The following is a 15,674-nucleotide window of genomic DNA, read 5'->3' on the forward strand; positions in this document are numbered from 1 at the left end:
CTGCACAATAAACCACATAGGCCAGGTTACTTACAGGTACTAGCTGTTCATTTCAAAGGACTAGAGTCCTTTGGGAATTGTGACTACTTGAATGTACTGCAAGATTAATGCTTTGACAACCTAGTAAACAATGACAGTTGATCATCATCTGCTTTCTAGCGAGTAATGTGACCATGTGATTCGGCATAGATTCAGACTCTCATAGATGTGATTAGACCAGGTCTGAGGAACCAGAACTATATCATAGCATTAAATCTACTAGATTCTACAAAAGCCTTTGAATTGGAAGGTTGTCCGTCCGTCCGTCCGTCCGTCCGTCCTATGGATACATAAAATCTCCACTGCAGTAGGCGATGTCTCAATTAAGGTTTAATAAATGAAAGACAAAAACTGATAAATTCTAATATGTGAAAATTACATCTAAAGACTTGGAATAATCGCAAAAAATGGCTATGACAGCCTTTTAATAAATACTTTGCAGACAAAGGAAGTTTAAACACTGCACAGGATACTTCAACTCATTATTTGACCTACTTATTCGACCTACTTACAGTCACTTATTTCACCTATTCACAGCTTCTTATTTGACTTATTTGCAGATAATTATTTGACTTATTTACAGTTACTTATTTGACCTATTTGCAGGTAATTATTTGACTTATTCACAGTTACTTAATTGACCTATTTACACATTTACTTATTTAACTGACTCACTAAACCCATTTCTCTTAAGCTTTGAAAGAGCCTAAAACTTTCTTTCAAAAACAGCCGGAAGTGAAAAAATGGATGAATTGGAGATTAATTCATTATCTGTATCATGTTAAAAGAACTACATACCGGTTTTCATTCGTATACTCGTAGCGAGGTGATGGATCTGTATCTCGCCCATTCACATCTGTACTAGCCCTCGGATCCTATAAATAAACATGTATCGCTATCAATGAGACATGAAAACAGAGGAAATAAAATTCGAGTAGAAAACACGGACCGCAAAGTAGATTAGATTCAGCTGTAAATCAATAGCTACAGTTACTGTGATTACAGTGATTACAGTGGACGGCTGGGGAAGCAGTCGGAGCTCTTTATTCATTCTACCTCCCCATCCAGTAGAGTTGATCATGACAATACAATATAGTAATAACAAATAGCATGCTTCTAGATAAACTAATTCTAATTTCATCTTCATTCACAAGAAGACCCTCACAGAGCAGGACAGAGCCTCACAGAATAAACAAAACTCAGTCTACGGACCAAACTCCACTGGCCCCTGTTGGCTTCACCAGAGAGGTATCTTGGCCGACCTCATCAATAAGAAGGCTGCTATACAACCGACAGATACAAACTTGAGAGAAGATCAAAAACTTTCCTGACTCACAACGTAGTACGGAGAGAGAAAGAGTTGAAACTCTTAATACACCAGGAAACTAGAAGATCAGATGAGATTTTAAAAGGAGTCAGCAAGCCTGGCCAGAAGGGTCGCCTCATTAGACCTACCAGTGCCTTGTACCACCTTCAACAACCTGCCTTAGCGCTTCGCATCTAGGCTCTCCATTTAAGCTATACGCATGGCAAGAGACTAACATTCAGGAATGCATGAAATGTGAATGCCAATTTTTGAAGTTGAAGCAGGTGCTTAAGCTGATCAACCGCTGACATGACAATACTAAACTCTGATTAGCTACCAAATTAATGATGACTGTCTTATGCCAATTTGACATCAAAGTGGATTAAAAGTTCTCCTAATTCATTATCGAGTATTTAATCACAAATCTAGGCATAACTCAACAAAAGATCCATGAGTAGAGTTATCCACAGCCTCCCAACGTGGTTAAGCCTTCCATCCTGTATATACCTGGCAATTATTAGAACTGCCAACTTAAAAACATACAGACTACGCTGCCTATAGGTAGATAAATGACTGCCAAGTCCATTTTAAACATTTAAAGCATCAGCCTTGTTATGAGATTCACTCGTTTTCTCATCCATGCATTCATTCATTATTTCATTCATCCACGCATTCTTTCATTATTTCATTCATTCATTTTTCGGTTAACGAATTCAATTAATTCATTCAATCGCTGCCCACCTAAAGGGTGTCACTTCACATAACTCAAGTAGAATGCTCTAAATATTCATAAACCTCTATATACAAAGTTAATATTCTCCAAGACCAGTTTGCCGTGTTAAAACCATCACGTTGGATCACATCGGAACGCACTGCGTAGTTCTTCACATGCCAAAAAAACGACAAAAACCTACTAGTGAATACTGTAGATAACCATATATAACAATAAAAAAATTACTATGGAAAATTGTAGAGACGTGTCAAAAATAAATTAACAACAAAGTAATCGATAAAAAGGGTTGTGTTTATTGTCACTCCAACTTGGTGAACGATCAAATGGAATTGTAGGCCGAGTGACATGAAAGGGTTTGGAGACAGAAGTAGTGATAAAAACTTAGAGTATAACTTACTCCAACTTTTAGATTACAAAAAGTTTACAGTTTAATTCAACTTGTATATTTTATAACTGTTTAAAACTTTTTTTGCAAATTTGGCTTTTAGAATCTTCCCTAGCACTGATGATGCTGCAATGTTTTGAGCAACTTTGAACTTGGTCTGTTGTTATGGAGTCAAATATTTGATCGGATTATATATTTGTGGTTGAAAATTTGAACTTACCACTTTGAAGTCTAATCTTGCATATACATAAAAGTCCCCTGATCCGAGACAGTATTAACAACTTTTCATCAAATATCACTTAGAATAGCACAATTCCTTTGAACTGAATATCATTTTGAAGCTCTTAAACTCAATGAAGTGAGTTTACAACAGAAATCAAATTGAGTGAATAGTTTTTTTCACACTCTGAGTCTGATAGAGTGTGTATATTTGTTATGAAAAGAAAAACACATAGTTTTAGTGTGAATCTCTTGCTGCTGAAGAGAAAAAGCTTTCTAGCTTCATTTATTTTTGGTCTTACATTTCCAAGAATTCCAATCAGTGTGTCATTTGGAATCTAATGTACTGTCAGTATCATATTTTCATTTCTGATCAATTAGAAGTGTCCTCGATCTTTCAGCGAAATCTGAAGAACCGATGGACCAATCAACCTAATACTTTGGAGTTACACTCTAAACGTATTACGCACAAAGTGACTGAAGGTTTGTAATTATACATAAACCAGAAGTAAACAAACAACGCCAAAATACGCATCCGTGTTTACTCGAGCGTAAGATCGGAAAAAATACAGTACCCCGAATTATCTTACTGTCAGATTTCGTGTTAATGCAGCAATAAGCAAAGGTTTGAGCGCATTAACTTTAGTAATAAATAACTAACAGTAACAACCATACGTACGTAGTTGGCTCTCAGATCAGGATGTATTTTCTCTATGCCATCATCAAGGATTGTGACTACAGTACCCCGCCCAGTGATGCCTTGTTTCCAAGCAGGTAGAATGTTCATATCCAAAAGGCGTCCATTGCTTGGCCTTCGGTACTGGAAACAAAAACATAGGATACTAGCAACATAAACTTATCTAAATACATGAAATGGCCAAAGACAACTCCCACTTGACACAGAGTGAGCGAATCAAGTTTCTGGCATAAGCAGCCTGGAGTCATATGTTGTGTTAAATAGAACACTTGTGAGGCACTAGACATCTGGAGTCATAAATTGTTGTTATTAGGAACACTTGTGAGGCACTAAACATCTGGAGTTATATATTGTTGTTATTAGGAACACTTGTGGGCACCAGACATCTGGGCTCAGATGTTGTTGTTATATGGAACACTTGCGAGGCACTAGCTAGATGACACCAAAACAGGAAATAGTGAATGGCTTGTCCCATTCAATAAAGAAAAGCAGGTAGCGTTGTACAGTACGGTTGGTTGTACAGTAGTTTAATCTCCTTCTTCATTAGTAATGAAAGATCAGATTTGCAGCCAGTCACTTTATTGTAATAGGAGATAAACTGAAATATATTGACAGGCAATACCTTGTGCCTCCAGTGAAAATATCTCCTTGCCATTCGCACAACTAACATAGTATAACATTAGTATAACATATTTTTAATTACCAACTCCATTAAGATTACCCTAACAGTGTTGTAGCCAGAGATCTACTGCACCTTTCTAAAGGAGGAGTACATCTATGGAATTAAATCTACTGCACCTTTTTACAGTAGGGGTACATTTATGGAATTAATTTTAGACTATGTAGCAAATGGGAAACCTGACATCGAGCCAAAATAATTAATAAAGACCTGTATTGATGATAATCTGTAAATTATGACCTGTAAATTGATAATCTGTAATTGATAAACACCTTTGTATATTAGAGCTACTTCTTATATAATTTGGCAGCAGCAAACATCTCTAATTAGCCAATAGAAATTGAGCCTTAAGAGCTGGCAACTACAGATATGATCAAGATGAAACTTTGATTTCTATCTTCAAAATTTCTCTCTCTAAATTCTTATATTCAGACCATCGCAGATAAATATACGGACACTAGCCAGGCAGAGATAATGCCTCAAACATGCTATAGCTATTTGATATTCCTTATAAAGTCAGTATAGTGCCAAAGACATCTCTAGAGGTATTATTTTAGGGAAAGTAAGGTAGTAAACAAGGAATAGGGTAACAGCTCGCCTGTCGCATCAAATTATCATCTGAATAGCGAGCAGCCAGTCACAATAAATTAATAAGATAGATGTATTCAGCGAAATACTAGAGAAATGCACTGCACTTGAAATACTTGGTGCTATCAAATTTAGCTGGGTGAATGCACGAGTTCAACAGTCTCATCTTTTTCGTCAAATCAGACATGAGATTCCTACGTATGTTATCAATAGAGTTGAGATTCTATTGTGTTTAGCGCTTACATAAGTTTGATAGAAGCAATCGCATCGGCTCAGCTTTAAGACATTATTTCAATTAGAGAAATCAACATGATCAATTATTCCAAAATTGAATAAATCAATTTTAGAATGCCACTGCCTTGGAAAGCACTCATTTCTACTGACACTGATGCCCTATGTTATAAACTTAGACTGTGACAACACTTGAGGGCATTTACGGACTTCACAACAGAGTTCCATGTACCTTAACAGGATTGCATAGACTTGACATCGAAAATTTTTTTAAAGGTTGACTTGCAACAAAATTCACATTACAGATATTTGGTATCAAAAAATTCTACATGTCTTACTCTGTGGTGTTGCAGGTGCAAAATATCTGGGAATGTGATTACAATCTCTTAAAAGCTCAAAAACGAAAATGAATAAAAGTAAAAAATAAAATAGGTTCTACACAAATCTCTAGCATACTCTGGCCCGGTGTGATCCCGCTGCGAGCATCATTGTGCTAGCAGTCGCAACAGTTCACTGTTTTTTTAATGTTTTGCGAAGTGCGACACGCTTATGATACTCTTCATCATGTCTTTTAAAGCCAATGACTCTCAAAATTCTCTAATGAAGCTGATAAAAAGAGAAAATACTGACGATTGATGAAAATGTGACTTTACTAGATGAGTTTTTTACTTTCTAATCACAGACTTTTATCACGCGGGTCCTGGTTACGATTAACTACGAAAAGTGGAGGAGTACTGCATGTTTCTTTGCATCTTTTAAATATGCAGTCAGTTATGTCTACAAATCTCATCAAATCAATAGCAGAATAATACATATGGCAAGGTTTACTGTGATGGAGCTATAACAGCAGTGGATCTTTGGAACAACAACCAATTTTTCACATGAAACCATTTTTATAATACAGTAGATGCTCCTACAACGTAGATAATCTGTTTCAGTAATATTTACGATTGATGGAAAAGTGACTTTAGAAGATGGACAGTAGCTCCGATTTGAATCTGGACATGAGACATTACTGTAAAAATTTTGATGCTTGTTGAGTGGTTTAACCTACCTAAATTGTAATAGCTGTAAGATATTTTGCAGACGATAACTCATGATAGAAAAATTGTCGACAAGTGACACCATATTTGCTAGTTGAAGGGTTAATCTCATGATTAGCACCATATCAAAGAATGATGTTGGCTTTCTGGATGTTTTAAAAAGGGAGATAGGCGATTAAAGCAACTGAGAAGAGAACGATAGAGAAACAATGTATATTTTTTCCAGTATGTTATTTATTTTTCACAACGCCATGATTCGCACACATACCATTTGAGGTCAAGTAGATAATGAACATAATTTTAAATACAAATTTCAAATTCATGATAAGCACTCAGAAAACAAACTAACAACCCTGCCATTGATACAGATATCAATACAAAACTAACAGTTAGATATTAGCAAGTGACCCCCCTCCAACAAAAAATGACATTAATTCCTGCCAAGTTGCTAAAGCAAGAGCTCAACTGATATTTACAAATATCTGAAAGCAAAACAGTCAAACAGACTATGCAAGACAATGAACAGGAAGGCAGTGGTTTACTGGGAATACCTACTTCTCATTAAATCAATAACACATGAGCTGTGTTTGTGTAACACTTTGTGTCAATAATCATGATAGGCTACTTGGTTTCTCAACAAAATCTTTTGATATTTGAACGACAGAAAATAAGTTTTGGTAACAAAACACTCAAGGTACAAGCTCCAGGCTGCGAGGGACCATCATTTTTTGGCAAAACATAGACATATGATGCCAACACCGATAATTAGCCAATGAGATAACATGAGACAAGTGCTTCCGCTGGCCATTCTACTACAATTTTCCCTCATTCAGCCATAGCATCACGACTAGACAAACATGCTGGCCAACTTTGGTAGAGAAGAAACTGCAGTATCTGTGGTTGGCTTAAAGAGTTTGTTCTCAAAGAACATAACCTTGATTCTGTTTTATTGATTACAAAGGCAAACTGATTTGCCAATGCACACTCTTTGCTAAAACAATACCAGCGTTCAGGGCCTGATTAACAATCATTAACTGGTCAACAGCGCTAGTTATTAACCCCAAGCAAGCGCATTAACCCTTTCGCTACCAAATTTATTTCTAGCTTTGCCCAAATTTATTTTTTCTATACACACACTTGTTGACATATCATAACTAATTTTGTGATAACTTGAGAAAGAATGAAAATATCCACTTCATTTAAAAAACAGGTTATTGAAAAGAAGATACCTCATTAGGAAATAAAAAATCGTATATTAACTTTATTCAAAAATGGTAAAAAATTTTACAAATTTTATCAACGACAATTTGCCAGAGATTTCAATAGTCGTATTTTGATTATCGTCTTGATATTCGGTTACCATTACAACTTTTCACATGAACTACATGCACTAGAAGAGTCAGAATCACTCGATATAGAGTTACTGGAGTCCCAATAGCTAAGAATGTTAGAAGTTTCCACGATCGTGGTATTCTTTTTGTTCGTGCTTTTTCCGCGGTGAACTTTCCGTTTGATAATCAGTGAGCCACTGGTGAGAGGCCTGCTGATTAGTCTATATTGTTAGTAACAAGCTTGTTTTCATGGAGACCAGATCTTATTGGTCTATCTGAAGCGAAAGCTGAGTAATTATAAATGAACTAACGCGCTAAAAGCCGATGTATCGGCTCCCGGCCACAAAGAGAAGATAACCGCAAGCCGATACATCGGCTTACGGTAGCGAAAGAGTTAAGCATGAGTATCTTAACTGATGTAATGACTATTTGCCCCAGGAATCCATTGGATTCCATGTAGTTTAATGGTTAAGTCTACTGCCTCTAGATCTGGAGGGGCATGGGATCATATCCAGCACCGTCCAAATCTTTTATAGCTGGATTTTAATTCTAAAACTGGACAGTTTTTAACAAAAAGACAAACACTGAGATTAATCTATATATAGATTTAACATGAATAATAAAGGCAAGGGTTCATACAAACAGCTACATACATATAAAAAAATCTGTATGCCCTGTAGGTCTCTGGTGTATGTTGGAACTACTCGTGAAACCTTCCAGACAACGGGAAGATGAAGTTTGTATGCCCTGTAGGTCTCTGGTGTATGTTGGAACTACTCGTGAAACCTTCCAGACAACGGGAAAATGAAGTTTGTATGCCCTGTAGGTCTCTGGTGTATGTTGGAACTACTCGTGAAACCTTCCAGACAACGGGAAGATGAAGTTTTTTCTAGTTGAACTCATTTCATAAACTAAATTTATTTTTGTGCTTGACTGATTTTATCATTAGCATGTTTTTTTAACGTCGCGATGGAAACAGCTGCACAAACCCCTTGCTGTCACAAAGTGTTGGTGTGAAATAGCTGACAATACTTTAATAATTACAAAGTATTCATACAGCGATAGTGGTAGAGACATCTGGGTGAATCAGGGCCGAAGCGATACCTTAGTCTGACAAGTTCCCATAGGGCGATATAGCAGAACTATGGTTGAGCAACGCCTGATGACCTATGCGCACGCACAAGTGCTAGGCGGTTAGTAGCTAAAGCTGATCCCATGGCACAAAGAGGACGCATCACACGGGTGTTTCACTTCCAAACAGCAACACTGAATCATGACTGAATGAGAGCGACGCGACTGTTTCCATGATTGCATTGTAGCACCATGGAGGGGGGGGGGGGGGGTAAAAACTGATAATTGGTAATGAAAATCCAGCATAAACCATGGGCTAAAGCTTTGACAGAACTAAGACCGATTCTCATTGGTCAACCTATGTGACCATCCATTTGGCAGTTTTGGGAAGTGTAATGTCGGCAGTTATCTGTAAGAGTGTGATTGTAGGCAGACTCGCGTGAGATAGTTATTCAAGCGAGTCCAGTTTTCATGAGCACTAGGAAACACGTGAGACAAATCATCAATTTCTCCATACAGCCTTCATCGAGTGAGACAAGAGGGAGAGAGCATACGGCCATATGTTGATCATATCAACACTTTGATGCTAATGTTATAACACTCAAGTGTTCAAAGCTAATAGGCATTGCCTCTCAGGCTCTCATCCATTTATCCATATTGTAAGTAGAACACTCGAGACGAGAAGGTCTATTGGGAATGCATGAAACAGCATAGCTTGTAAATTACATTTTGTTTGCAACTGCTTTACGTATGTGGCTTGACTATCAGGAGATTGTTCAGCACGGCGGTCAGTCTATTAAAAAAGATGAACAATTGGTTTAAAAAACAACTTCCTTACTACCAGTATGTGTGTTTATTTATGCGTCATTTTCAGCGTAAGCAGCAAAACAATTAACCATTTCTGCATGAACAGCTCAATAGTGTGCCAACACCAAATCTCAGATGTGCCACAAAAGTTGTAACATCTTACATGAGTACCCAAATGAATGGCAGGACTTGTCTATACAGCTAGTAGTAGAACTATTCAGATCCTAAAAGCTGCAATTTAAGGATTTTTGCGCTCTAAAAACGATAGGTAGCATTGCTACTTTTCGCAATCGTGGGCTTTCTCAAATTTCTTAAAACTTTCAACATTATGCCGTTTATCAGTGTAATTCATGTCAGACATTGCTTATGTATTTCACAAAGGAACCATGAAATTTTTAGTTATACCAGTAGGTTTGGACTGAGTTATCCAATGTTTAGGCCAATTTTTGGTATGACCTTTTCTGCTGCCCGCCTATTTATAGATATCCTAAGGATTACCATGGTTAATATTTCGTTTGTAGTTAGTTTTGTGACAAAAGTTAGATGAGCATTATTAGGTATGATAAAACATGAATACATTTTCTAGTTAGATGAGCGTGTCTGTGCTGAGTCACTCCGTTGATTATTCCTACTTTATTCCGGTAACATCAGCACAATTGAGTTTTTACATTTTTTGAGTTTTTTAGCATTTCCAATATTTAACATGTTCATTTGTGACTGATTAGAATAACCCTTTGGAAAAGCAGATCTCTAGCAGAATATTGACAGAAAAAGCTCCCTCTTAAACCAGAGAGCAACATAGCATATCACTTCTTTTTCACAATTGGCGAAGTAGTAGAAGTATCTCCAATGGGTTGATCAAACTATACTGGTTTGATCACAAAAAGCTAAGAAATTTTTTTATCTCGTATGGCACTCGAGCTTGTCTCATTTTTACAGTCTATGTAACAACACCACAAGAAAGTAGTAAACACATGAGCGCTGTTGAGTAGTACACACATGAGCGCTGTTGAGTAGTACACACATGAGCGCTGTCGAGTAGTACACACATGAGCGCTGTCGAGTAGTACACACATGAGCGCTGTCGAGTAGTACACACATGAGCGCTGTCGAGCATTCTCTTCTAATTTGAAAACGATTCTTGAGTTTGATACTCAAAATACTAAAACTACTCCCAAAATGGGAGGATCGAATTGAAAAGAATAGGATTGCCATCTTCAAACAGCGATAAGTTAAATCACGGCAGTCATCATTCCTTTTTATCGAACCATTCAGAATAGTCGGCAGTGCAACAGTTCACCAACTTATTTCTACCAGTGTACGATCACTATGTTCCATGATTCGCACGACTCGCATCATGCGGGTTTAGAGTTGTGTGCAAGTTGTGTTATCGTGTGAATTAATTGTTTCTATGGACATTAGCATGATGCGGATTGATGCCGGCGCCTTGTTGAAAAATGGTAACGAATTGTATGTTACGCTATAAGTTAATAATTAGCAACGCAGTTAGCGACGCAAACACGTGAAACTCGATTGAGAAAGGGCAAACGAAAGTAATGAAAATGTTTAAAATTGAATAGCTGGCGCGGTATTTTAATGCGCATCATTTGCAAGCGCTGTTTTCATCATTCGCAAGCATGACGGATTTGATAAAGTGTTGCGAATAACAAAACTCGATTAGCTTGCGGATTTATGCCGTTTCCATGATGCGGTTAACTTGCGAATTGGATCAAATTTGTGCATCATGCGCGTCATGGAGACATAGTGAATATAAAAAGAGTAATGTCAGCAAGCAAACACTAACGAGCCAATATGGTTTCTCATTCTTTCGATGACACTACTTTCTCTGTCATGTGAGACTAGATAAAAATTAGAACGATGACAAAATGGCACTATCATCAAACTATGAAGGAGTATATATTTTAAAAACAAAGTATTATCAGAAACAGCCACATTTTGAGTAGCACGTTTAATGGATCGTTTCTTGAGCACACAGCAATGTACAGCGAGAATCATCTCCCGGAATTATGGGAACAATACATTGGACTTATCGGTCCTCCCTCAGTAGCATTATCCTCTCTATACAACACTCTCGGTTCCGTATTCGATTAGCTTAGATCAAATAGACAACTCCGCTAATTTTCTGCAATTCCTTGCGCAAATTTGGCATAGGGATTAAAATAACACGCATGGACCACAATATTTACTTGAAAACAGATGTTTGAACTATAGATGAAAAAGAACATGCTTAAAATATTTGCTTCCGGAACAAGCCTAAAACATTTTTGGTCATGCCTTACACTGTTTTAGACGCATAACTTGCAATGTGCAGCTTATAGTCGCGCGATCCCATATCATAGAAAAAACTTTTGAATAATTAGACGTGCGTAGCAATGTTAAAACAAGTCTATTCCAGGCAATTATAACCAATTCCTACTGATATTTAAGCTATGAAACAATAATTAAGTGATTTATATATTGTGATAAGTATATAAGTGATTTTAAGTATATAGGGACAAACAGCTTGATACTTTATCATTTTTGTTAAACTGCTATAGCAATAGGCTGGAAAAAAGATAAGTGAAGCGAACAGGGAGGCAGAACTGACGATGTCAAAGTGAAATTCATAAATTTTCGGAAAAAGCACCATGACTAGATGCGAGAGTGGCGAGTCATATTCATTAGAAAACACTGAGGTCTTCACTCGATAAATGACAAGTCTTATGTGATAAGAAACACTGATGTCTTCATTTAATAGCAGAACATCAGTCCGGGCTGCTCATAATGATGATAATAATAATGATGGTGATAAGCCAGGAAAAAACTGAACAAAATTTCAGAATCTTAAAAGTATGACAAGCGAAAATATAGTAATAATTATAATAATATAAATAGTAATTATAATAATAATTGCCTTGATATTACAATTTGAAAAATGGCAAACAGCATCTCGTTTGAAAATGGCAGTGAAATTCTCACGCCATACCTTCTTTGTACTTTCAAAAAGGCTATTGTTGAACAGAAATCTCTGCAACAGCACTACATATACTAACTGTAGCCAGTTAGCAATAATACCACCTTTCTTTTTCGCTATTTAGAAAAGCAGAGATTTGTAAATTTTAGCCTTTTTGAGAACATTATTATCAACAGCTGTTCCATGAATAAAATATAATTGTAACTTAAAATAGAAGTAATGGACTGCATTCTATAACTACCCATAGTTGTTAATAAATATACATTGTAATAGAGAGATATAAAGTGGCATATATGCCATTTCATTATGTAAGATAAAGTCCTCTGTAACAGTAAGCTGAAATTGTGCCACAGATAAGGTATGGCCAAACATAACGATTTTTTCATTCCTTCTGACAGAAATCACAAAATGAATGAAAAACACAACATTATTTGGCTGAAATTCACAGAATTGTCTGAGCTGTGCATGCACACTGAAATCGTCAATGAAACTATTTTAATTAGCTAAACAAATTATTAGCGAGCACGATTTTAGCAGCTTTTGCAATTTATATAGTCCGAGGCACATAACACGATACTCAAGAAAATACTAACACGATTTGCCATAGTAAATACGATACAACTGACTTGATTGCGCTAAAGATGGCAACTCTTTCTACAACGGAACTTTTGCTGCTAAAAAGAAATTGTTACTATTAAAACTGTGTCTTGAACTATGTAAATTGTAAAAGCTGCTCGAAGCATGCTCGCTAATAATTTGTTTAGCCAATTAAAAGCGTTTTGTCGATGATTTTGGTGTACATGCATAGCTTTGACAATTCTGTGAATTTCGGCCGAACAATTCTGTGTTTTTCGATCATTTCGCGAGTTCGATCAGAATGAACAAAAAAATTGTTACATGTTGCCATACCTTAAGGCATTGCTCGATCCCAGCAATAGAATTGTTAAACCCTTCTTAGTTTTCAAGTAACAGTCTAGCATAGAATGCCAGGTGACTAGAAACATCAGAGATTAGTACCAATAACATTCCATGTTTAAATATTTCTTAATGAACAACTTTTCATAAAACAAACATTCTCAACCGGTCAATGAAGGGACATATCTCTGACAGACATCTAATGTTAAGGCAAAAGATTGACACACTTGACTTACCGAGGCCAATACAACTTTGGCGTCAACTTCACCCGTGTCAAATATCAAAAAGAGTCAAACACCGGACTGCGGAGAACGGAAACAAATCTGATAATAGTTGTTAATGAACTGTGAATAAATATTATGTTTGAATAGAGGCTGAATAGAGACGGGAGTATGTTTACAATGTCTGCGCATGCACCTTAGCGTAACAGGTAGTTGAATGAATGGTAGTATGGAAGCTGGGGGTAACCTATACTCCAATAACAAACTAAAACACTGGGAACCTTTAGGTCAGCGATAGTCAGTGACATCAGTGTCAAAATCCAGAGTCGTAATTTAATATACCCAGTTTTAATGTCAAATCCAATTTTAAACAATGGATTCAGCCACCTGCATTGACAGAACCTGTGTGAAAACAGTGAAATTCTATGACCTAACTGTGTAGCAAAAGTTGCCAAAACAGACAAACCTCTACTGGCGACAGCATGAACATATGACTCGTTAAACGTGGAGAGTAAATTTTGAAAAAATTATTATCAAGTAATTTTCATTATAGAACATTCAGAGTTTCTTAATACATCTCAGCTTCGTAAAGGAAAGTGAAAATACAGGTGACAATTAAGAAGAAAATGTAAAGAATATATACCAGCCAAATATATATAAATATACTTATATTATATGGACCTATATATTATATAACTAGACATAAGATAGCTAATATACTTCAGCTTAATATATACAAATATATACTTGAATTAACTATACTTATAAATTATATTAGTACAAGTAATATAGCTAATATATATATCTGACAAGTATAAATAAATATACTTAAATTTTGATGATACATATGGTATATATTATACATGTATAATATTGCTATATATATCAGCAAAGGATATAAATATAAGTGTAATACGAACTAAAGGTAAGGGTCACCAAGCCCAAGGCTAGAGTAAGCTACTCTATACCACAAACTCCGACTACAAACCGCCAAGCTTACGCTGCTGTTAGCGTCTCTCAAGAAAAGCAAGAACAAAAACACCCTATTGACTATCGTTTTGTCAATTTAACATTTTAAGCATAATTTAGCTTTTTATACCTAGTTCTTATATAGTTTTATAATTTATTTACCTAAATGTTTTGCGTAAACATCTGCAGTATTTAGTAAAAGAGTCATATTACAGAGTATTCGTAGGGAAGGTGACACACAAGACAGAACTTGGAACAGATTAATTTCTTATGTAAAGGTTGGACAGTATGCACGACAAATGCTTTTATGATATTTATATAAATTCATAACCAAACAAAAAAACTATATTCTTTTATGTATAAAACAATAGGTCTGCCGACAGTAGCTTCCCAGCATCTGACACCTAACCTTAGCTCCTTACAGAATTATAACAGTCAACATTGAAATTAACTGTACAAAAGATTTCAGATGACACGACTTGTCAAAACTATTAAGGCTACTTCCTGTTGTCTCATGCGACAATGAAAGTGATATCTGAATGAACAGCCACCCTAGTGCGACCAATTTTGTCTGAGAAAAGATAAAAAAGTTCTTCAAGGCTATCCGACTATCAAGACGTAATCGTAGAGAGAAAAAACATGAGTGACAATTGCTAATCAAACAACGCTGTGCGCTGAGACGTATTATTAAAATAAATACCTCTCGATGGCGAAGCAAATTGGATTGAACCAAATGAGAACATTTTTTGAAGCGTTCCCAGAGTTCCAAATGACCTGGTGCGCATCAGAAAAGGCATATCATTACTAAACTGCTCCATATATGAAACACATTGCGCATGATGCTGCTTATGCTTTTTACGAGCATGCCAGTTTGATTTCATATTCACGACAGAAAATCTTCATTTTTCCGCTATGAAACAATAAAGTTGATAATGGCTTTTCAAATTGATAGCAGTTGCGAGATCTGCGGTTTGGCTCAATAGTTCTCTGTTAAAAAAGGTAGCAATGCTTATGGAGTCATTGGTTATGACGCTTGACAGGTTTAGGATTATAAATTTGCTTATCGTTATAGCATAAGTATGCGGGTTTGGCCATAAATCATATTTGCGGTAAAGATCAGATATGAACATCTGAGGGAACTGAAATGTAAAAAGAATTCCTAACAATATTCTCCAAGCCCACCAAATGGCAGCCAACAAGAAGAATGGCCAGCAATCTAACTGGACAGGAAGTGGTTAAAATATAAATAAGTCAATGGTGTGAATCATGGACACATCAATTGTATCGAGTGCAATGCTTGCTTGTTCGCGAGAATGTTTCTTTTTATCAAAAACTACCGCTGATAACAAAGCTAATCTCTTTTGCCCGCCGCCATTCATATTGTCAAATATTTGTAAAAGCATTTTGTCCTAATGTTTGCGTATCTAACACACACACATATAGATAAATACACATGGCCATGCGGG

The 15,674-nt window shown here is 36.3% G+C and overlaps 2 protein-coding genes across 4 annotated transcripts in view; both read right to left on the reverse strand.

Annotated features, from left to right (window-relative positions):
- Positions 1-15,674, reverse strand: part of LOC137387277 (probable phosphatase phospho2) — a 393,003-nt gene that overhangs the window by 84,679 nt on the left and 292,650 nt on the right. The window lies entirely within an intron of this gene.
- Positions 1-15,674, reverse strand: part of LOC137387779 (furin-like protease kpc-1) — a 52,939-nt gene that overhangs the window by 27,549 nt on the left and 9,716 nt on the right. The window contains exons 5-6 of the mRNA XM_068074293.1: positions 3,362-3,502; positions 838-914 (exon numbers count right to left, since the gene is read on the reverse strand). Coding sequence (XP_067930394.1) covers positions 838-914; positions 3,362-3,502 — 218 coding nt within the window. The remainder of the gene's footprint in view (positions 1-837; positions 915-3,361; positions 3,503-15,674) is intronic.

The sequence above is a fragment of the Watersipora subatra genome, chromosome 2, assembly GCF_963576615.1.
Source record: "Watersipora subatra chromosome 2, tzWatSuba1.1, whole genome shotgun sequence".
Taxonomy (NCBI): Eukaryota; Metazoa; Bryozoa; class Gymnolaemata; order Cheilostomatida; family Watersiporidae; genus Watersipora; species Watersipora subatra.